Raw genomic sequence first — 24,018 nt, 5'->3', positions numbered from 1 at the left:
TTAGTTTGAAGGGCTTGTCAATATCCGACTTCGAAACCTCCTAAAAGATTACAGATGAGAGGGTGAACGCTTAAAACCAAACCATCTTAACCAAAACCCCGCCGATAGGAAATATCAAATCTGACTTGCATGGAAGTAATATTTGAATGTGGTGTGAGAAAACAAGGGACACACAATGTACAACAACTTTATGAAGGATGAGTTTATTCTAAACGAATCCTTGAAGCTTGAGAGTAGGTGTTAAGAAACAGTTTCAATGTCTTGTAAATTTCCGGACAACATTTATTTCTTTTCCATTTCGACTTCAAAAGGTTTAGAAGATGCTTCAAATAGTTCAAATGTTTATGAGTGTGATGTATAGTCTTTTATTGGTTTGCATCTAACGTGAAAATATTTTGCATGCTGACAGAGTATGAGAAACTGTGTTTTCGAGACATTCTGGAAGAAAAAAAGCAAGAGGATAGCAAGCGCATAGAACCCACTTACACTTTATATTGTAGCTGAAAATAATTCCCCAAAATCAATAGCTCTTTAAGTGTTCGACATTGGATGCTGACCACATTGTTTTAAGTGGACTTGTTTAACTGAAGTTGTTCGGTCATGCATCCGTACCAGATCACGTTACGACCCAGCGTGGGACACAGCTCCTACGTTCACTAGCCAGATTAGAGTAAACGCTTCTCCATATATTTATAACGTATCAAACAAATCTTTCCGATCTCTTCGCATCTGACTTCTGATTTTAACTGGTTGGGGAGCGCTTCGAATATAGGTGTTACTGGTTGCTAGTTGCCAAACTAGAATACTGGTCGTATCTTCAATATTGAAGGCAGTCGATAAAATTTAGCAGAAACAAAGGTGTGGGATTTGGATCAACTTCAGCAATACAATAATGGAATAATTTCTGTAACCATAATAAAATACTACATCTTCCCTTTCTGTGTTAAAGTGCATGTCCAGTACATGTTGTTTACTTGTGTCAGTCATCGAAAAACTACACGTGTTGATTGGTCGTTAATTCCTTTACTTTTGTTGTGCAAGTAAATACCACCTGCTTAATCTCCTCTTCTGTCGTGTTGGTTACAGACTTTGATAAGAATATGATAGTTTTATGTACTCGTTTGGACCAATCAACATTACATGAAACTAATGGTCTAGATCACCTAATAACTCTGCTGGACTTACATTTTCTGTTACTCCGTCAGTGCCAAACACAGTGGGACATTCAGTAGTTGAATGAACTCCTCTTGCGGTTAATACCCATATGATTACTCTCAAGTAGGATCCATCACACAGCAACTGTTATAATCTAAACACTCAACGCATAATAATTCTGTTTTGGACGGTATTATCATATTTTCCTATTTCGTTAACTGCTATTCAGGTTTTGCGAGCTGTTATTGACTCTGCATACCATCATATCAGTTAGAATAGGTGTACCATCAACGGATGAGCCTTAGCTGTTTTAAAGTTGTTGGATGTCTTGAATAGGGTTCGATTTCATTTCACCGACTTAACTATACATTGTGTTTTACCTCTAACTTCTGTGTAGTTCCCCTATGATTTGTGTTGAAATTTAACTTAATTGGGTGATCCAGAGGACGTTCAGGGGCGTCAAGGGTCTTTTAGGTTGCCTCTCACTAGCCTATCTTCTAAAAGGTAAGAGTCTTGTGTTTCGGGGCATCCCTCTTAAGTCTTGGGCTTAGGGCTCCTAGGCACTTTAGGGTAAGGCTGATGGTCTATGATTTTACGTTATTAGGAACTACAGTAACAAAAGTTTTTAAACTAAAGTCTCTTTCAGTATGAACTTTTCAAGTTATAAATGTAGTTTTTTGCGGTATGCAAATTTGGAATCTAGTCCACAGATGTCCTTGGCGCTGTGACACCAAGTTTGATCCTCTCGAGACAGTAGTGTATCCTTGGCGCTTTGGGTCACTACCGAATGTTTTAGACCTCCAGACAACAATACTTCAATAAATGCGTGTGGTTTGTGTCAAGCGAAAAACCGAAATTCCTGATACTATGCCCTGGGGGCAGTAGGATAGCCTTCACTTCACGAACGTGAATAATTTAACCTGTCCTTAAATGATCGGAGATTCATATGGCCTAAATCTGTCTATCAACTGTAACCGAAGACATGTTCCCCTGACGTTGTTGATTACTGGTCTTATCAAAAAATCTTTGGAATTCAAGATACGTAATATTCTCTCTAGATTTGCGACCGAGTACAGTGACACAGTTATCAACAACGATTAACAGATTGGTGACATGGTGTAGTGAACAAAACACCGGTTGCGGACAATCGAATGTATTTAGGCAAAAATTACATACTATCTCACTAAATTCTGATAACCATACAATGAACAGTTAATATGCAAATTAACAACCAATTGTCTCAATCTTCACTGTTCCTCCCGTAAATATAAATCCATCTTCTCTAATTCCATTGTTCATGCATTTTCCTACCAATTGCGCTTCATTTCAGTTCTTTCCTCATCGGTCTTCTGCCAAAATACATTCTATGTCTGACCATCGCCATATACTACTTATATGGATATAAGTAGACCACACCACAATGGGAGTGGCTCCTCGTGGAGCCGTACTTTGAGATGTAAATACGTTTACCATTGAGACGGTTCCATGTGAAACACCACAAGCCAGAGATCCCTTATTTCTTTAGGGTAGCGAAAGAAAGGATACTTTTTGGTAGCTTGAAGGATCGTCCGTCCCCCTTTCTTAAGGATTGAGATGATGTGCCAACCTCCACTTATCTAGGACCACGCCCTAGTGCAAGGAATGTAGAGGATGTTCTGTCCAAAGTAAGGCATTCGGCTCAACTCAACTCTATGACTTGGTCGCGAGATGATCATTTATTCTGATGAAGCAGGCTCACATTCATTTTAATGGCTCGGTCAATAAAACAACTTGGACTATTGAATGAGATACTAACCCAGTGAAACCATTAAAAACTCTGTGCTTTCGACATGTCTATAGGTGACATCATTTTATTTCACAAACACATGTATAAAAGTACACGGGTTCCGCCGAATCGCATTACACATAACCATACCAATCACTCATCGATAAAAAACTCAGAAGGTTCATAGGAGATATACTTGTGAAAAGAAGGGCTGACATAACTCCAGATCATCACCTGTTGATGGCTAAGCTAAAACAAAAGAGTCTTTGGACAATTAGACGAGATGCAGTACAGAAACTTAACGAAACTTTCCTTAAAGATCCTAGCATGCTAATTTTGTTCGACACAACACTTAGGACAACTTATAAGCCTTCCAACAAAACAGTATGGAAGACAACTAGATAGGAATTACAGAAGCAATGACTTTGGCATGCTTGAGCTGCGAAAAGCACTGGCATTAAGAACAGACCCCTGTTGATAGCCTGGGGAAGATTCGAGAATGTAAGAACAGGACGATAGTAACAAACAGGGGGGTGGACATGGAAAAAGAAAAATATCCCACAGGCTGGATACACAAGTGTAAGCAAATGAGTGAAGAAAAGTATTAGAGCTGGTGCGTGAGAATATGCGAAACTCCTGTTAGTGACAGCAAAGAAAGATGTGAGACGAAAAATATGGAGGAACCACACCGTACAACTAATAAACTTTCAGACGAAGATAGTAGACTAGAGGGACCAGTTAGGTACAAAACACCATTCGTTGATGTATGGGAATGATGGAAGAGATGTAAAGCTCACTTTGAAGGACTTTTGAGTAAGCCAGACCGACTGAACTCACCGGAGATCGAAGCAGAACACAGACATTCCTCTAGATGTTACCTCAATAACAGTCGGAGAGGTTAGCATGGCTAATGGACAATTCTTGAATATGAGAAAATATTTGGCAACCAGGATTAGAGAAGCTTGCGGATCTCTTCGACAGTACGGTGTGCCTTGAAATATAATTACAATCATGCATAATTCCTGAGAAGGATTCGCATTGCAAAGTCGTGAACAGAGTTCATCTCATAAACTCATTCCAAGTGAAAGTTGGTTTCAGACAAGACTGCTCTTCATCACCCTTTCTTATTTTCTGTTGTTCGACTGAATTATGGGGGCCTCCATAGCTCATGGAAAGCACATAGTACAGTGGACACTGGACGCAGCTAGACAACTTGGATCTCATCGATAGTCTATCCCTTCTGTCCCATGCATGTCAACAAGACCTATAGGGCAACATAGTGAGTACTAGTCGAATTACTCTTGATAGTGGAGTTCTCAACGAGGAGGAACCTCAACATACCTGAGCAGTATCACTGATAAACCATGGGGATTGGATGCAAGCATAAAGTCGACAGTCGACAATGCAGGGGCAACGTTCCTGGAATTAGAAAGTATCTGTAATCCGTAACAACTGTCACAAAATATCGAAGTCAGAATTTTTATCACCAACAGTAAAATAGCTCTATGGTACAGTACTGAATCTTGAAGAACAATAACGGCTACTATCATAAAAGTGCAAGTACCTTCGAATGTTTTATCTGTTCTAATATAAACATAGGAAACTCATAACCTCAGGTTTACTCAGTGCAGAAATTATGCAAATATTTCACAGTCTGTGAACAACATATACAACATACTCATCAACCCAAAGTGCTTAGGTGGAGCACCAATTATCACGGATCAGATCATCACACTACATCAAAGTTTAAAGATCAACCATCATATAGAAAAAATCCGGAGAAACTAAAATTTATGAATGAGATGATCAGAAGCTAGTTGGCGATTTCAAGGTGAAAGCGCTTACTTCAACGCCCTGTGAACACGTACTGTCAGGTCACATTGGATTTCAAGGAGGACGTTATCAAACACTTCAGAGGACACTTTTTGACCTTCATGGTCTCCATAACCGAACTGTTATATAATGCAAAGTGAAATCGAATGTGGCTAGATATAACAAGTGTTTCCCATATCTGTACAACAACCATAGATAGATCCAAAATTTACACTCGACCAATTTGCCTTATCCCTCAGGCTGCTGATATATCTCTCATGAGAGATTTGAGCACTATAAATAATGTCCTCACGAGAGTACAGACAATATAGTTCGCAGCTTTTTAGTTCATCTTAGCAAACCGTAGCCTGGTACAGCATAATCACGTTTTCGCATGACAGCTAGAATCTAGAAGATGCTGAGTGGAAAATTTCCTGGCTAAGTCTCGCTAGAAGCTCGGAAGAGCCTGACATTTCTGGTATTTCACATTATTAAATATGTCTGGTTTTAACACTAGTTTAAAGGACCGAGCCTCAGTAGGTCCACCCTCTGCCGTTCGTTTGACGAGTTTGACCCTAAAAAATTATAGCATCCTGAAATGAAGATGTCAGAATGTCTTAGTAGATGAGAACGAACCATACTCCCATCGCCTGGCTGTCATGGTGAATGTTATGGATAATCTTTCTGTTGACAAAATCAACCGGACTCCTTGTAATGATAGACAGCCATAACGAGTATTATGAGAGTTCGCGGAAGTTAGCAAATTACTGGGTGAATAACATGTGTTAGCAAGCAGGAACACAAGTACGAGGTAGCCTCACTTCCCACTCCATTTCTCCTGCCATAGAAAAAACAGAACATGCCTAGTATACTCAGTTTGTAATACACAGTCTGGGTCATACGTGTTACCACCAGACCTATCATATAAATGTCGATTTCCCTTGTACGACTGCATTCCTCTTGTCTTCAGCTATCTATGATTGGTAACGACGCAACCATTCAGTGATATTGAGGTTGTGTTCCCATGTTTGTTGCTTCTCAGACTCATGTTTTCCACCTTAAGTTGGTTGTATCAAGTCGCCCTATCACATGCATCCTCAGATTCTCAATAACATACCTGAAAGTTGGCACTCGATAACAACAGTAGAAAGAGCACCAAATGAATAAAGGCTATGGTGATAAAGCCACGTGGAAGTTCAGAAAATTTACGTTACCATTAGTTTTTTGGTATCAATAATCATCCCACTTTGTCCTTCAACTTTCTACTGACTGAGGCCTGTTTTTCCGTACAATTCTTCATACACTGCGTTTTTTTCTCGTAGTTTATCTGAAGTTCCCTTATTGATTAGCTTGAGTTTTATTTGCTAACGGCCATACCTTAACCTCTCCAATTGTGAGAAAACTAATTTTGTCAACAGAATTTAGTTTCTCGTCCTGTTACTTGTCTTCTCTTCAGAGCCGCGAACATAACATACAGAGGTGTAATTTGAAGCGGTCAGGTGCCCACCAAGGTTACATTTCGTAACATGTGCCATTTTTTAAGCAGATTATGGCAACTGTAAACTTATAGTACGGCACCAACACACAGACCTATTTATTAACTTGATGGTTTATCGTCATGAATGTTATATCAAAAGATTTCACTGTCCCTATGTATTTAATAACCTCACTTGGGTGATATCTTATATGTAGACGCATGTTCTAAGCTTTTAATTATGCTGTAATGAACGAAAGCACAAGTGGAGACGACCAAATGTATTCTAACACAAAATTACAGATATTTGGTAAAATGTGAAAACCATACGTAGAATCCTTCATTTGCAAAATGTCCATTAATTGTCTCAAACTTTATTGTTTCTTCATTTTCATATTAATTACTCTCTGTTCTCTTCTTCTTCTATTCTACCCTCTCAATTTTCTGCTGCCAGGTTTCTCACTTTCCATCGCTACTAGATACTACTTATACCCGTCGACATAACACGCACCACAGAGCATGCAAGAATGACCTGCACCCGATGTTTATTACTATTAGTCATAACACTAGTCATATCCTTATGTACCCTGTTTCTATATCATGCTACGTACCAATCCGGGTTACTCATTACAATAAACCCCAGAAAGCTCGGAACATTTCGGTCTTGCGCGTTAACTGACGTGACTCATGTAACATATTGTTATGTGGAAATAAATTAGTTAGTGTTACTGTAATATTTCAAGAGTTTCCCTATTCAACATTTTTAAGAACATTGTATATCTAACAATATTCGCGCGTCAGCCTCAGATTTCAGACAATAAATGAAAGTAAAAACATCGTCCACGATGTTAGCAGTATTAAACGTAACATGGAGTCTTGGTTGACTTACATGCCTATGTCCTGGCTACAGTGAGCTGTGTAACGTTGCCGTGTTCCAATTTTGAGAAGACTGAGCGTTCGAGTCACATCTTTTCACCTGTGGAATGTATGAGTGAAAAAACAATGAGCACTCATTTGATCAGTTAGATATGTCATTGGCTGAGTGTGTCATATAGAATGTACCATCAGAAAATATAAAGAACATGCTTAACCGATTCGAAAACTGAATAGGCGGAAATATGGAGAACCTTAGAATATCTATTAGGGTGGTAAGATCTCGGAGGTCAATGCATTAATCACCTACTTACTTACTTACACCTGTACCCCTCATGGAGGAGCATAGGCCGCTCATAAGCATTCTCCATCCAAATCTGTCCTGACAATCCTTCCCAGTTGCTGTTCATTCTTTTCACATCTACTTCCAGTTATCTACGCAGTGTGTTCTTTAGCCTTCTTCTTTTCCGTTTCCATTCACGATTCGGAGTTAGGGCTTGCTTCGTGATGCAGTCTGGTGATTTCCATAGGTATGTCCTCATCCACATTCAGCGCGTTTTCTAATTTCCTCTTCGGCTAGAGGCTGGTTTATTCTCTTTTACAGTGGGCTGTTGCTGATGGTATCCGATCAACGGACATTCAGTATCATACGTAGACGATTGTTTAGAAATACCTATACTTTTTTGATGATAGTTGTGGTAGTTCTCCAAGTTTCAGCTGCGAACGGTAGAACTGTCTTGACGTTCGTATTGAAGATTCTGATTTAAATGTTGGTTGACAGTTGTTTTGAGTTGCATATGTCCTTCAACTGTAGGAATGCTGCTCTTGCTTTGCCAATCCTCCCCTTAACGTCTATATCAGATCCTTCTTGCTCATCGATGATGATGTTCAAGTATGGAGAAGTTTCTCCATGCTCCACATTTCCTCAATCAAGTGTGATGGAGTTGGTATTCTCTGTATTGTATTTGAGGATCTTACTTTTTCCCTTGTGCATGTTGAGGCGAAGTCCGAATAGTCTAGTTGAATCCAACCTGTCCATTTTATTCAGTACTTCCCTTCAGAAGAGGAGGTCCTCATAACCCAGTCAACCACTAGAAGAAAGAGAGAAAGAAAGCAGTCTCGTCTGACGCCAGTCGTCATTTGGGATGCATCTGTCAGCTTTCCTCCATGCACGACTTTGCAGTGTAGTCTGTTGTGTGAATTCTGGATTATATTGATGATATCCTTCCATCTACGCTGATGTATAGTGACGAGTTCCATCCAACCGAATCTCTTGTTGACGAACTTTCAATCCTGACTCCCACAGGGAAAAGCAATCACACCGTCATAGCTTTCAGTTTCGTCAGCAAAATTGAGCTAACACATCCTACCGACAACAGGCTCCGGAATTCCAAACAGTTGAATGTGTGAACTTAACAGGACAATCTGCAGCAAGTGAAGTAAAATATCCCCCCTCAGTTTGCCGTGGATGTTCACTGTGATTTCTTACAGCACTTGATACTACATGCTATAAAACAGTCTGTCTCGCAAACAGTCCCCAAACATTTCAAGCAACATACAGTCAGAACCGGAGTTTCCCAACTGCTAAGTCCTAAAGGCCTAACCAACAACTACAGTGACACCGCAGACCTTTTGACAGAACAGTACACCGGACATTTCAACCGACCCATACTGATTATACTGATGAGAGCTTCACCTACATCTCAACAAAACTCCAAGAAATGTACCTGACCGCTGACACGGTGTATCGGAAGCTGCAACATCTAAACAAGGACACTACCCCTAGTCCGAATATGGTCCATTCTGTTATACTGAAGGAAACAGCTTCAATCTCGGCAACACCGCTTAGCGTGTTGATCTCACATTCGCTTAGCCGAGAGAGGTTACCGAAAATTTGGAAGCTGGCTCACATTACACCAATTTTCAAAGGAGGTTGGCGCAGAGAAACTTCAAACCACAGACCGGTAGCACTTCTCTCAATATCCTCAAAAATTACAGAGTCCATGATATGCGATGGTCTGCGTGATTACTTACTATCCATAAACTTCATTCCAACCCAACAGCACGGTTTCAATAAGGCTCACTTCCACATAATCAATATGCTGACCGCACTCGACGAATGCACAAGAGGAAGGTTGGAGTCACACACCATGACTTCCCAAACACTTTTGATAAGGTCAATCATATCTGCCTCATTAACAAGCCCAACAGTTTAGGCACCAATTTACCGTAGAGTGATTGGCTTACCTCACATCTAAACAATCGATTTCTTATGGTCAGTGTAGACTTCACTTCTTCTCAGGCTATATAATGTCCTAGTGAAGTTCCTCAGACTTCAGTACTAAGAATTCTTTTCTCAATTTACACAAATGACCTTTAAACTCCGATCTGATGCATTACTTTTCGCCGACAATGTGGAACTCTTAGCAGAACTGTGAACCTACCTATTCCAACGAATGTTAAAAAAGTTCAATGTTGAAAAAACTTAAACTAACTGATACCTCGAGAGGATAATAGTTAGTTACCGATATTCAGTGTTAAATAATTTGGATCTAGACATAATTCAGTGATTTAAAGCAATTAGTCCCTTTGATAAACTTCGATAGTGTAATATGAAGACGAAGATTATCAGAACTATGTGATATATTAGCGCAATACATTTCGAACAATCTGATCACATGTATACTTGTTAAGAACATTTATATATAAAAATAAAAGGTCAACTAGACCGGAAATGGGGGGATAAGAATGGACAAGGATAATAATAATAATAATAATGTATTGAATATCGGTAACTAACTATTATCCTCTCGAGGTATCAGTTAGTTTAAGTTTTTCAATATTGAAATTTTTTAACATTGGTTGGAATAAATAGGTTCACATTTCTACTAAGAGTAAACCAAACATATAATAAATTAAGAGTAGTGCTGAACTGTTTAAGAGAGAGATGCTTCGATTATGACGGAGATCTTAATGAGAATTTAATTTCGAAATAAATAGTTAAAAAATAAGTACTACAAATAGTTCTCAGTGGATCAAACCAAGTCTTAATATTAACGCATATATATATATGATTTTATTTGCAACACATCGGATCCTATAGTTAAATGCTCTTAATATCAGTCAAAATGATGGTTCAGTTCACGTACTGAATTGGATTCTAGCACATTTTGTAGATAACTGGAGAAAATCTTCATCACGAATCTACATCAGTTGAAGCGCTATGAAAAACCAGAACGTATTTCCTAATAATTACCCATGATCTAAGATAAACTTCAAAACCATCACCAAAGCATGATCTCATTCAACCAATGAGTCAGAATCCAATTTTTAGCGCCACAAAGACCAACAACTGAACAGAAGTCATATATGTGGTTAATTGATGCAGGCAAAGTCGACACTAGACGGCATGTCACTATTATTCATAAAGTGGACAGAAGAACAGGTGGTCTGAGGGACTGATAAAACGTTTTGTCCTATGTATAATAGAGACCCTGTAATGAAGGAGAATGCAGGTGGGGACAATCAGTGCAAAATTACAGATCTTGTTAAAATATGAGAACCATACACTGAATACATCGTTTTCATCATGTGTCCCCAACATGCTGTAGAATTCTTTCAGTTCACAATTCCTTTCTAATCTCCAGTCTATTCTCTTCAACTCAATCTTCTTAGCCTTCTGCTATCAAGTTTTCCACTTCCGACAGGTGTTACATACTACTTATGTCTGTCGACATAAGTAGCATACACCATAACCCCATCTTGTTATTTTATTTACAAATAAAAGAGAATATTCCTAATGATTCAGTCTAATTAGTTGTCATAGATATGGTCATCTGTCTATCATCACAAAAGTTCAAACAGATCATATATTTTTAGTGGACTTATTCAATACTATGATATTATGTTTAGACTAGACATGTGGGAACTCCCAATATTCATGAATTGATTGTAATTATCAAGTTTTAATTTCGTTAGTTGACATTTAACCTATAATAACTTTTAATTAAAGTTCAGTCCGAATCCAACCTTTTATGTATGAATTGGTTAGCTCAGTGACCAATCTTTTTACTTTGTTATACACTTATTCATGTCGGGAAGTTGTTGTTAATTATTCAGTTCTCATAAATAAACGCCCACAGTTTGCTTCAATGCAAATTTATGTTTCTTCGGATTTAATATTTTCCAATTCTTATAACAATTATTTCGAGTGTCGAAAATGGTGCTGATCAAATGTAGGGATAATATTATGAAGAAATTAAATGACAACGTACAATCAAGAAATAAATGAACAATCATAGTACTGTGGTGTGGTCTACTTATATCCATATAAGTAGTATATGGTGTTGGTCAGACATAGAATGTATTTTCGCAGAAGACCGATGAGGAAAGAGCTGAAACAAAGCGCAATCGGTAGGAAAATGCACGAACAATGGAATTAGAGAAGAAACAGTGAAGATTGAGACTGTTGGTTGTTAATTTGCAAATTAACTGTCCGTTGTATGGTTTTCAGAATTTACTGAGATAGTCTGTAATGTCTGCTTAAATACATTCAATTGTCCCCAGTCGTGTTCTGTTCACTACAGTACATGATAAGAGAAACAACTCAGTTGAAGAGAAATACTTAACTCAGTTATGAAGGAGTTGTTACTGCTTCTCTTGTCTTCGTCTATTTAATTTCCAGACTTAATGCTTTTGCTTTCTCGTTCGTCTTTTGTTCACACACATGTATAAAAGATAATTGCATAAAACACTTCAGTATTTTACTAATAAACGTGATTGAGTCTATCAGTATACATGAAGTTAATGGAAGAACCATATTTTCTCATTCCATGTTGATATTGGAGTGAACTATAGGGGAATGGTATCATTGTAGTTTTATTTATTTTATTTTATTTAAACACATAAACATTGGTACAAGGAAGCACCAGATAAATATGCGCCTCACAAATCTCATTCGATTTATGTGAGGGCTGTGATACTGCCCAGGTGCCAAAACTGAAGCACGTGGTTTTCTTAGGGGGCCACACCCGGAGCCTTTGACCTAAAGGTCTAATCCACAAGGCAGTGGAGCATCGTAAGGAGATGCAGTCCCATGGTAGCCGGTGACCAACAGTTGGTTCATACGCCATTCGTTCCTTCAGGATCCTGGAGCTCGTGTGCACCATTGGTTTGGAATCAGGGTTTTTCAACTCCCCTAGGTGGATCCTCCACATCCACCAACTTGAGAGAGGAGTTTACAACCAAGATAATAGAAGATGGCACTTCAGGAGTATCTGACTGAACTTCAACGTTGAACAGACAACAACACATTTACCTTAAACACTTCAGAGTGTGAAGTGGTCCGTCTCAGACGTGTTATAGACCACGAATACAACCCAGGTAACCTCCCTCTAAAGGTATACCAAGTTGAAGAAAATCTGGGAGCGTTGGTACCCTATGATCTGAAGTCTTACGCTAACTGCAACAAAACTGCCTTGCGAGCAAATCTTGCACTGACAACGTTGAGGTGCATTTTCGGCCATTCCGATGGAAGAACTTTGCATATAATCTTCAACAGTTTAATTCGACCCCATTTTATGGTATCGTGTTTCCTCCCTCGCTTTAAAAAGGATAGGAATGCACTGTAACATATCCAACGGCGAGCCACGAAATCAGTTTGGGGATTAAAATTCAAGCCTTATGAAAAGTGCCTCAAATCGCTGAACCTTCACTCATTAGAGGGTAGGCGTCTCAGATTCGACCTTCTGACGACTTACAGCATCATCGACTCCTCTAGGCATCACCTTAAACACCTACTTAAGTTCGGTCCCAACACAAACATCATGAGTAAATCCCAAAAATTGGAAACATTATGGTAGAAAGGACTGTTGGGACACCTTTCACTCCTTACATAAAGTCAAATTTCAGAAGTCGCCTCCAGCTGAGGTAGGAAGAGTCCTTTTAAGAGAAAATGTGACATTCTCAGGGGCTTGGAACAACATCTCACCAGAATTTACCAATATTTTCCTTTTTATCGTTGAATATACCTAGCTTCCTACTTGGAGGCATCAGTGACCACCTGCCACTAGATACGAAAGCCCATTAATCGAAAGCCTCTTCTGTTCCTCCATAGCCACTTGAACCATTTTGAGGAACGTTACTCCTGGTTTAATACTTAACCACAAATTCATCCAAAAATCTAGGAAAAAAGCATTAGAATTATAACCTTTTATATCTTTCTTACAAATACATATATAGGAAAGTTTGAAGTTACTGTTATGTACAATGCTCATTGTATCTGTTGTTTAGGTGGTTGTAATTTCGCCATTTTCGTCCTACTCGTTTGACCCATTCTCGTACGGTAGTCTTATGGCCGACGAAGCTGAGCTTTTGGATTATGAAGATGAAGAACAAGAAACAGTTCAAGAGGCAAGACCTAATGGAGAAGCCACAGCAAAGAAAGGTGTCAAAGGGGCATACGTCACCATACACAGTTCAGGGTTTCGTGATTTCATCCTCAAGCCGGAATTATTAAGAGCCATCGTTGATTGTGGCTTCGAACATCCATCTGAAGTTCAACATGAATGTATACCTCAAGCCATTTTAAGCATGGACGTACTGTGCCAAGCAAAGTCTGGAATGGGCAAGACTGCAGTGTTCGTCATAGCTACACTACAACAGCTCGATCCCGAAGGAGAAGCCAATACAACTGTCCTAGTCCTCTGTCACACAAGAGAACTTGCCTTCCAAATAAGTAAAGAATACGAACGGTTCTCTAAATACATGCCAAAGATAAAGGTAAGGAGTAAGTACTACATTTCACCTCCAAGGTGGGTGTGTTTTTTGGAGGGATGCCAATACGTAAGGATATTGAAACGCTAACAAAATCTCCCGTCCACATCGTTGTGGGAACTCCTGGTCGTATTCTGGATTTAGTGAGGAGCAAAACATTGAAACTACAACATGTCAAACACTTCATTATTGATGAATGTGATAAAATGCTGGATACGCTCGGTAAGTATATGATACTTAGCTTACTTTCATTAGATATGCGGCGTGATGTTCAAGAAATATTCCGCATGACTCCACATCAAAAACAAGTCATGATGTTCAGCGCAACCATGAGCAAAGAAATTCGTCCTGTTTGCAGAAACTTCATGCAAGACGTACGTTGTTGCAATGTCTGGCGGAGTTGTCTTATTTCCATTCCCATTCCCACCTGAGCTGGTTTTGCGTTCGCCAAGATGACTTAGATCATCCGTGCCAAGTACAATTTTGATGTGATTAGTTCTTAATAACTGAGCGTATCAGCTAGCATTTGCTCTGGAACGTTCGAGGACTCAGCGTTCGACCTTGGAGCATGGCAGATAGTCGCTTGGATGTGGTTCGCATTTCCTTGCCAAACGCATTCGTATGGGCCAGGTGGAGAATCAAAAAGCAGGCAGTTTGACTATTTCTTAATGATTAATGTTTTGTCCATGTATAACGTCCGTGGTTTCTCATTAGCGCCTACTCGGCACTTACTACGTTTTTGTTTTTAGCCGTTGGAAATATTTATCGAAAATGACTCAAAGTTGACTTTGCATGGTCTACGGCAGCATTATGTTAAGGTCAAGGAAAACGAGAAAAACAGAAAGCTCTTTGAGCTTCTTGATGAACTGCAGTTCAACCAGGTAAGCTTTTGAAATGATGTTTGCCATGCTAATACTGATGTGGGCTAGTGCCTGGTCATATGCGTTTAAGTGCTTTTTTTTCTGAAATTCCCTCTAACACTGTTCATGTTGCCATAGGTTATAATCTTCGTCAAGTCCGTTCAACGATGTATGGCTTTGGCTCAGTTGCTGGTCGACCAAAACTTCCCTGCAATTGCAATGCACCGTAATATGGCTCAGGAAGAACGTTTGGAACGCTACCAAGCATTTAAGAATTTCCAGAAACGTCTACTGGTGGCTACCAATCTCTTTGGTCGAGGTATGGATATTGAACGTGTCAACATCGTCTTCAACTATGATATGCCAGAAGATTCCGATACCTACCTGCACAGAGTACGTTAGCAGTTCGAAAGTAAAGTAATTCTGCTTTAGGTTGCCCGAGCTGGTCGCTTTGGAACTAAAGGGTTAGCCATAACCTTCATATCAGATGAAGTCGACGCGAAGGTCCTCAATGAAGTACAAAACCGTTTTGAAGTCAATATCAGCGAGCTTCCTGACGTCATGGAAATATCCAGCTACATGGAAGACCGATAATTTGTGTTTACCTGTACATTGTTTCTACTTCTGTCTATATTTCAAATGCAATTATTCATCAGCCTATGGTCTTCCGTCAGAAGCTATCTGCTTAAATCGTAAGCTAATTTTGGTTCGAAGTTCCAGACAAGGTAGGAGGTAGATTATAAATTCGGTCGATTGCAAGCGCACCCGCGTGAGCTTTGCACAGTCAAACAGTGCTAGTTCATTACGTTATAGGTAAACTGAGGTACTTGACTACATAGTTCCATGTGTTCATTGAGTATTTTAATGGATTGTTACTTTGAATCATAGTCAATGAGGTCTCGTACACCCATCTGGTTGGCCTTGGTCCTCTAGTCACTTCAAGGATGTTGCCATCCGGCTCTGCTACACTTAGTGCAGGTCATCGACCGGGTCCTCGGAATATGTCGAACATAAGTCGCTCTTAAGGTTTAACAGTATCCCGGGGTCTCTCGAGGCTGGGTACTCTTACATGAGTTCGGTTGGTGTTGGTCGTATTACTATCATTTCCCGACATTTAAGATTTCAAGGGATGCTATTCGCCGATGGCAGGTAATTTGCTACATACAGTGCATTTTGTTATGGTGGGAGACTTGGGGCACAATCCATATTGTGCGAAACCTTAATACAAGTGGTTAGTCGTATCTTGATGCTATTTCCTTGTATGTAACTGTTGGATCCGGCTGGGTGAACTACTTCCCAATGGTAATAAGCTGCATAGTTTTCCTGAGACATTTGCGACCAGTTTGAAGTTGTCCTCGCGGCACTAGTTTCACGGGTCTCGCACTAAATGGGCAAGTGCCAGTAAGCGGGTGGGGTTCTATCTGTTAGGGCATCAGGCGATGACCTGTAGCAGTGCAGGGCTAACACCATAATAGATTTCTAGTGGTAAAGCGGGTCGACCTTCATGTTCCTCACAACGTCCTATTCCATTGGTTGATGTAACCTTATGCTCACGTTATTTTAGACGGCGAAAATCCATACTGATTCGGTTTTCTCGTGTGCGTTTTTGAGATAATTATGTTATATAACTTTGTTCAGCCCAGCAGACGGTTATTCCAATATGAGGTACTATCGGCTCGTCGCACACCTATTAACCGTTATGGTTGCGTAAGTAGTGTTTTGTGTACGATCAGGTAAGTGTGATTGTGCGCACTCTGTAAGGAGGATGCCAGGAGACTAGTATTCTTACCGCAACTCAGGAAAACAGTAAAGAAGTTTATGACCAAAAACATTTGCAATGGTCCGGTACAACGAATTTGTAAGTGTACAGTTTTAGGGATGTTAATATCTTTGAGATTATGGGGAGGATCGTTACGTATTAGTCGTTTACTGGTGGGATTAGCACTGTCTCTTGGGTTACACGTGCTTTAAGAGGTTCAGAACGCAAGCTATGGGGGAGGCTGCTTAAATTACGTTTACTGGTCCTAAATCCGATCGCGTAGATAGTAAATGGTCACATTTGTCTCAGAAGCTTGGTCTACCTAATACAAACGTAAGTGTACAGTCCATGATGTATTTTGATCAGCGGGGCGTTTTCAGCAATATAACAGGCTAACGTTTAAGGATTTGATCACAGGGAGTTACTTCCAGATCTAACCACCCTCACAATGTCTAGTGAAATTAGCTATTTGCCAATCTTAAAACAATTTAGTTACTTTTCAGGTCTCATGGGGGTTAAAACAACTTAGTTGTTACTGTAAGGTTTCGAGGAGTTTATAAAATCTCATAATTGGCATCATAAATTGATCTAATCCAGACAGCCAATAAAAATCAAAACAGCAGGTGGCTGTTTTGTCTTGAAGGTTCTAGGTCCGGTCGGGTTTTGGGTCGTGGATGTTTGGCTCTGCGGAGTATTATACTAGGACGAAACGGATGTCCAGTGGTTATCTAATCAATAAGTTCACGATGTAAATTTTTGGTGAGTTAGCCATTTTATGTTTGAGACTTTAAAAAATATATCTAGTTAGGAATGTTCTATTTATAACTGAAGTGATGTTCATAGTTTTCCAGATTTGATTCTTATAACATGAAAGGGTTATATTGTCTTCCTTTCTTAACTTTGATTTCTCCCGTGAGTTGATTTACTGAATAGACTTAATAAGGTAACGACGGCTTGTAAGATAAATAGGTTTTTTCGTGTACTTTGGCCTATAAATTAAACCGTGATGTAACAATAAATCTGTTTACGTTAAAATTAATCATATAGTCATGGTAGCGCCCTCTGGCCCCTACATTGAATATTTGTATCCACCCTTGTAAGGTATCCAGTTTTTATTAGGTTTCCTAATCTCCTCTGAATAGGATTGTTATTTTTTTACACTTCCACTGAGACTTTATGTAATGTTTGGTAAACTAATTCATTGTTCAGTCATTACTGTGCTTGTTAACTGGATAAATCTTTGTGCTTATTTGTCTAATGACTAAATAATTGTGTTTTTATCCAGTGACTCCCTTGTATGTGTGCTTAGTCAATGTTTATTTTCATAAATAATAATTCTGATTGTTGTACATATATTTTGCTCGTTTATATTTCCAATTTTATTCAGTGATTTTTTGCTAAAATAAATTGAATATTTTTCGAAAGGTTCATTTCTAGTCAACTGAACAACATTACGTTCTTCTCTATTCTGTATAAATCATTGAGAAAATAATAAGAAAAAACAACAGTATTTGCAGAATAAAATGATTTCATTCTACTACAAATCGGTTTTTTATCAACTACAATGAAGAGTCTGCTCTCCCTCTCGAAATGCTCTCATATGGCCACGCGAATATATAGCCTCTGCCAGGGAAGTCCTACTCACTGCCTTCTCGTGGCGGGCGTGTTGTTCACAAAAGTGAGAGGACGAAAAGCGAATGTCCGGCGCTTTAACCGGGTTGGTGGACACGGAGAGTCCACCTAGGGGAGTTGGAAAACCCTGATTCCAAACCAATGGTGCACACGAGCTCCAGGATCCTGAAGGAACGAATGGCGTATGAACCAACTGTTGGTCACCGGCTACCATGGGACTGCATCTCCTTACGATGCTCCACTGCCTTGTGGATTAGACCTTTAGGTCAAAGGCTCCGGGTGTGGCCCCCTAAGAAAACCACGTGCTTCAGTTTTGGCACCTGGGCAGTATCACAGCCCTCACATAAATCGAATGAGATTTGTGAGGCGCATATTTATCTGGTGCTTCCTTGTACCAATGTTTATGTGTTTAAATAAAATAAAATAAATAAAACTACAATGATACCATTCCCCTATAGTTCACTCCAATATCAACATGGAATGAGAAAATATGGTTCTTCCATTAACTTCATGTATACTGATAGACTCAATCACGTTTATTAGTAAAATACTGAAGTGTTTTATGCAATTATCTTTTATACATGTGTGTGAACAAAAGACGAACGAGAAAGCAAAAGCATTAAGTCTGGAAATTAAATAGACGAAGACAAGAGAAGCAGTAACAACTCCTTCATAACTGAGTTAAGTATTTCTCTTCAACTGAGTTGTTTCTCTTATCATGTACTGTAGTGAACAGAACACGACTGGGGACAATTGAATGTATTTAAGCAGACATTACAGACTATCTCAGTAAATTCTGAAAACCATACAACGGACAGTTAATTTGCAAATTAACAACCAACAGTCTCAATCTTCACTGTTTCTTCTCTAATTCCATTGTTCGTGCATTTTCCTACCGATTGCGCTTTGTTTCAGCTCTTTCCTCATCGGTCTTCTGCGAAAATACATTCTATGTCTGACCAACACCATATACTACTTATATGGATATAAGTAGACCACACCACAGTACTATGATTGTTCATTTATTTCTTGATTGTACGTTGTCATTTAATTTCTTCATAATATTATCCCTACATTTGATCAGCACCATTTTCGACACTCGAAATAATTGTTATAAGAATTGGAAAATATTAAATCCGAAGAAACATAAATTTGCATTGAAGCAAACTGTGGGCGTTTATTTATGAGAACTGAATAATTAACAACAACTTCCCGACATGAATAAGTGTATAACAAAGTAAAAAGATTGGTCACTGAGCTAACCAATTCATACATAAAAGGTTGGATTCGGACTGAACTTTAATTAAAAGTTATTATAGGTTAAATGTCAACTAACGAAATTAAAACTTGATAATTACAATCAATTCATGAATATTGGGAGTTCCCACATGTCTAGTCTAAACATAATATCATAGTATTGAATAAGTCCACTAAAAATATATGATCTGTTTGAACTTTTGTGATGATAGACAGATGACCATATCTATGACAACTAATTAGACTGAATCATTAGGAATATTCTCTTTTATTTGTAAATAAAATAACAAGATGGGGTTATGGTGTATGCTACTTATGTCGACAGGCATAAGTAGTATGTAACACCTGTCGGAAGTGGAAAACTTGATAGCAGAAGGCTAAGAAGATTGAGTTGAAGAGAATAGACTGGAGATTAGAAAGGAATTGTGAACTGAAAGAATTCTACAGCATGTTGGGGACACATGATGAAAACGATGTATTCAGTGTATGGTTCTCATATTTTAACAAGATCTGTAATTTTGCACTGATTGTCCCCACCTGCATTCTCCTTCATTACAGGGTCTCTATTATACATAGGACAAAACGTTTTATCAGTCCCTCAGACCACCTGTTCTTCTGTCCACTTTATGAATAATAGTGACATGCCGTCTAGTGTCGACTTTGCCTGCATCAATTAACCACATATATGACTTCTGTTCAGTTGTTGGTCTTTATGGCGCTAAAAATTGGATTCTGACTCATTGGTTGAATGAGATCATGCTTTGGTGATGGTTTTGAAGTTTATCTTAGATCATGGGTAATTATTAGGAAATACGTTCTGGTTTTTCATAGCGCTTCAACTGATGTAGATTCGTGATGAAGATTTTCTCCAGTTATCTACAAAATGTGCTAGAATCCAATTCAGTACGTGAACTGAACCATCATTTTGACTGATATTAAGAGCATTTAACTATAGGATCCGATGTGTTGCAAATAAAATCATATATATATATATATATTCAACTGTTTGGAATTCCAGTGCCTGTTGTCGGTAGAATGTCTTAGCTCAATTTTGCTGACGAAACTGAAAGCTATGACGGTGTGATTGTTTTTCCCTATGGGAGTCAGGTTTGAAAGTTCGTCAACTACTAATTCTTTATTAGTATATACGCAGTCTTTGTGCGACGGCGTCTGACAATTTCTCAGCCGAGTCGCTAACTTCAAATTTCCGAATAATCCCAGGTCTTTAATGAGGTTGAAGAACCGAGCTCCAATACAGTTGTCTCCTCCAATGTACGTGTGTTCAGCGAAGTTGTCTGTAGGAGAATTGAAGTCCCCAAGAATCATGAAATGAGTGTATTCGAGTGGAATTGAGCTGGATAATCCCTCCAGCATACTATTGTTGTAGTCGACGTCAGCAGTAAACTTCTGGAAAATGACTTTAACTACACATTATGATTTGCCAGAAAAACTTAGTAAGCACTATGAAGATTTATCAAGATTGAGTAACTCTTAGGTGCACACTTGATGTACTACCAATCGAGATCGTAAGTACAGGACTGCTCGGTCACCCAGTCGACTTCTATCGTTACGGAACAAACACATGCTGAATATTGCCAGCCCCTGGTCTTTAATTCGAGACGCTCTTGTTTTCGATATTCCTATCAGTTGAGTATTATTAACATTACTTAGTCCACGCAACCCAACCATTTTATTCGGCAAACTCACAGCCTTCATATGTAGGCAGCTGATTCTTTCGATCTGAAACTCGTGGGTTTCCTTGACCTGTTTATCTGAATGAGCCTCATGTGAATGAACAGGTAACCCACCTACACTGGGTTTCCTGAGTTGACAGTCCACAAGTGGAATGATCAGTTCCAATTCGCTTTAGTTCTTAATCTTTGCATCATGTGGCCCGTTCTGATGCATGTGGATTGCAGTTGGTAACCGACGTCTGTCTGCAAGGGATGCTTTAAGAGTGGTAGCCTCCATTTGGGTGGATTGAAGGGTTATCTGCATTATCCGGGGTCCAAAATACCTCTTCGTCTTGGCTAGTTACACCACTTGTTGAGTTAATGCGTTCTTGAGGCTCAAGAACTCTTTTATGAATTCCTGCTCCAGAAAACAAGAGTCTGTGTAGTCAGGACCCGTGTTCTCTGGCACATCTTGCACATTGATATTTCCTTCACAAACGAACGTTTCACATGTATCCTTTGAGATGGTCTCTGAGAGATTGCGCTCATATCATGGTATAGCAGACAGTATTCTTACGTTCCCATCTGAATTCGGCGGATGACTAGCCGGAATGACATTCTGTACTCCAGCACTGTTAATGAACGCTACATGAAGGAGTCTTGGGTGATTTTGGTGCTCCGAGTCCTTTCTTCGAGTGAACTATGTGACCATCAGCGACTCATTTCTGTGGAAACTGAACTTCCTGTTAAACTCTCCCCAGAGCATCCTTATATTTTTGTTGGAATGGACAATATTGGGTATGAAAATACCATGGGACCACATGTGGTGAGAGAAAGGAACAAGAATGAAGAGAGATTTGCAAATTTATGTACATTCAACAAAATGTTTATGGGCAACACTATATTGTCCCACAAACACATGCACAAATCTACACGGGTATTACCAGATCATACTTCAGAGAACCAGACCGATCGTATTTGCACCACTAAAAAACTCATTGTTTCAATGTAAAATGTGAGAAGCAGGAGGAGCTGACATAGCTTCGGGTTACAATGTGGTGGTTACCGAGAGGAAACCGAAGCTAAAGAAACATTGGACAGCTGGAGAAACAATAATACAAATGTTCAATACAGCCTTCCTTCGACATACTGACAAACTCGACGAATTCAAGATAGCTCTCACAAAAGGGGTTCCAAACCTTACAAGATCTACTCGGAGAATGGCATCACATTACTGTGAGTACCAGGAAATTTTTTCAACGTAGTGCTACTGAGCAGGATGAAAGATTTAATGGACGTCCAACTTCGAGATCGACAGATCGGATTCCATAAAGATCGATAGTGCGCAGACCGAATTACAACACTTGGGAACGTTGTTGAACAATCGGTTGGACGGAACTCGTCACTATACATCGGCGTAGATGGAAGAAAATCATCAATATCATCCAGCATTCACACAGCGAACTACACTGCAAAGTCGTGGCATGGAGGACAGCTGACAGATGCATTCCAAAAGATGACTGGCGTCAGACGAGGCTGCTTTCTCTCTCTCTTTCTTCTAGTGGTTGACTGGGTTATGAGGACCTCCTCTTCTGAAGGGAAGTACTGAATAAAATGGACAGGTTGGATTCAACTAGACTATTCGGACTTCGCCTCAACATGCACAAGGGAAAAAGTAAGATCCTCAAATACAATACAGAGAATACCAACTCCATCACACTTGATTGAGGAAATGTGGAGCATGGAGAAACTTCTCCATACTTGAACATCATCATCGATGAGCAAGAAGGATCTGATATAGACGTTAAGGGGAGGATTGGCAAAGCAAGAGCAGCATTCCTACAGTTGAAGGACATATGCAACTCAAAACAACTGTCAACCAACATTTAAATCAGAATCTTCAATACGAACGTCAAGACAGTTCTACCGTTCGCAGCTGAAACTTGGAGAACTACCACAACTATCATCAAAAAAGTATAGGTATTTCTAAACAATCGTCTACGTATGATACTGAATGTCCGTTGATCGGATACCATCAGCAACAGCCCACTGTAAAAGAGAATAAACCAGCCTCTAGCCGAAGAGGAAATTAGAAAACGCGCTGAATGTGGATGAGGACATACCTATGGAAATCACCAGACTGCATCACGAAGCAAGCCCTAACTCCGAATCGTGAATGGAAACGGAAAAGAAGAAGGCTAAAGAACACACTGCGTAGATAACTGGAAGTAGATGTGAAAAGAATGAACAGCAACTGGGAAGGATTGTCAGGACAGATTTGGATGGAGAATGCTTATGAGCGGCCTATGCTCCTCCATGAGGGGTACAGGTGTAAGTAAGTAAGTAGGTGATTAATGCATTGACCTCCGAGATCTTACCACCCTAATAGATATTCTAGGGTTCTCCATATTTCCGCCTATTCAGTTTTCGAATCGGTTAAGCATGTTCTTTATATTTTCTGATGGTACATTCTATATGACACACTCAGCCAACTGTCGATCGTATATGCGCAGTTTGTTTGCTCATTGTTTTTTCACTCATACATTCCACAGGTGAAAGGATGTGACTCGAACGCTCAGTCTTCTCAAAATTGGAACACGGCAAGGTTACACAGCTCACTGTAGCCAGGACATAGGCATGTAAGTCAACCAAGACTCCATGTTACGTTTAATACTGCTAACATCGTGGACGATGTTTTTACTTTCATTTATTGTCTGAAATCTGAGGCTGACGCGCGAATATTGTTAGATATACAATGTTCTTAAAAATGTTGAATAGGGAAACTCTTGAAATATTACAGTAACACTAACTAATTTATTTCCACATAACAATATGTTACATGAGTCACGTCAGTTAACGCGCAAGACCGAAATGTTCCGAGCTTTCTGGGGTTTATTGTAATGAGTAACCCGGATTGGTACGTAGCATGATATAGAAACAGGGTACATAAGGATATGACTAGTGTTATGACTAATAGTAATAAA

The 24,018-nt window shown here is 39.4% G+C and overlaps 1 protein-coding gene across 1 annotated transcript; it reads left to right on the top strand.

Annotated features, from left to right (window-relative positions):
* The first annotated feature begins 13,376 nt into the window (after positions 1 to 13,376).
* On the top strand, positions 13,377 to 16,353 carry Smp_003660 (putative dead box ATP-dependent RNA helicase). Its single transcript, XM_018793110.1, has 6 exons — positions 13,377 to 13,859; positions 13,892 to 14,075; positions 14,109 to 14,227; positions 14,603 to 14,734; positions 14,852 to 15,106; positions 15,146 to 16,353. The coding sequence occupies exons 1-6, from the start codon at positions 13,431 to 13,433 to the stop codon at positions 15,305 to 15,307; spliced, it is 1,281 nt and encodes a 426-aa protein (XP_018647655.1). The 5' UTR covers positions 13,377 to 13,430; the 3' UTR covers positions 15,308 to 16,353.
* The last annotated feature ends 7,665 nt before the right edge of the window (positions 16,354 to 24,018 follow it).

Source organism: Schistosoma mansoni, chromosome 1 (genome assembly GCF_000237925.1).
Source record: "Schistosoma mansoni strain Puerto Rico chromosome 1, complete genome".
Taxonomy (NCBI): domain Eukaryota; kingdom Metazoa; phylum Platyhelminthes; class Trematoda; order Strigeidida; family Schistosomatidae; genus Schistosoma; species Schistosoma mansoni.
This window is presented reverse-complemented; position numbering and strand designations above follow the sequence as displayed.

What these genes read in the sequence shown, in the direction of transcription:
- Smp_003660 (XM_018793110.1), top strand. Translation starts at nt 13,431, where the DNA reads ATGGCCGACGAAGCTGAGCTTTTGGATTATGAAGATGAAGAACAAGAA. An exon ending in AATACATGCCAAAGATAAAG is followed by an intron (nt 13,860 to 13,891) that starts GTAAGGAGTAAG and finishes TTCACCTCCAAG; the next exon opens with GTGGGTGTGTTTTTTGGAGG. An exon ending in CCGATACCTACCTGCACAGA is followed by an intron (nt 15,107 to 15,145) that starts GTACGTTAGCAG and finishes ATTCTGCTTTAG; the next exon opens with GTTGCCCGAGCTGGTCGCTT.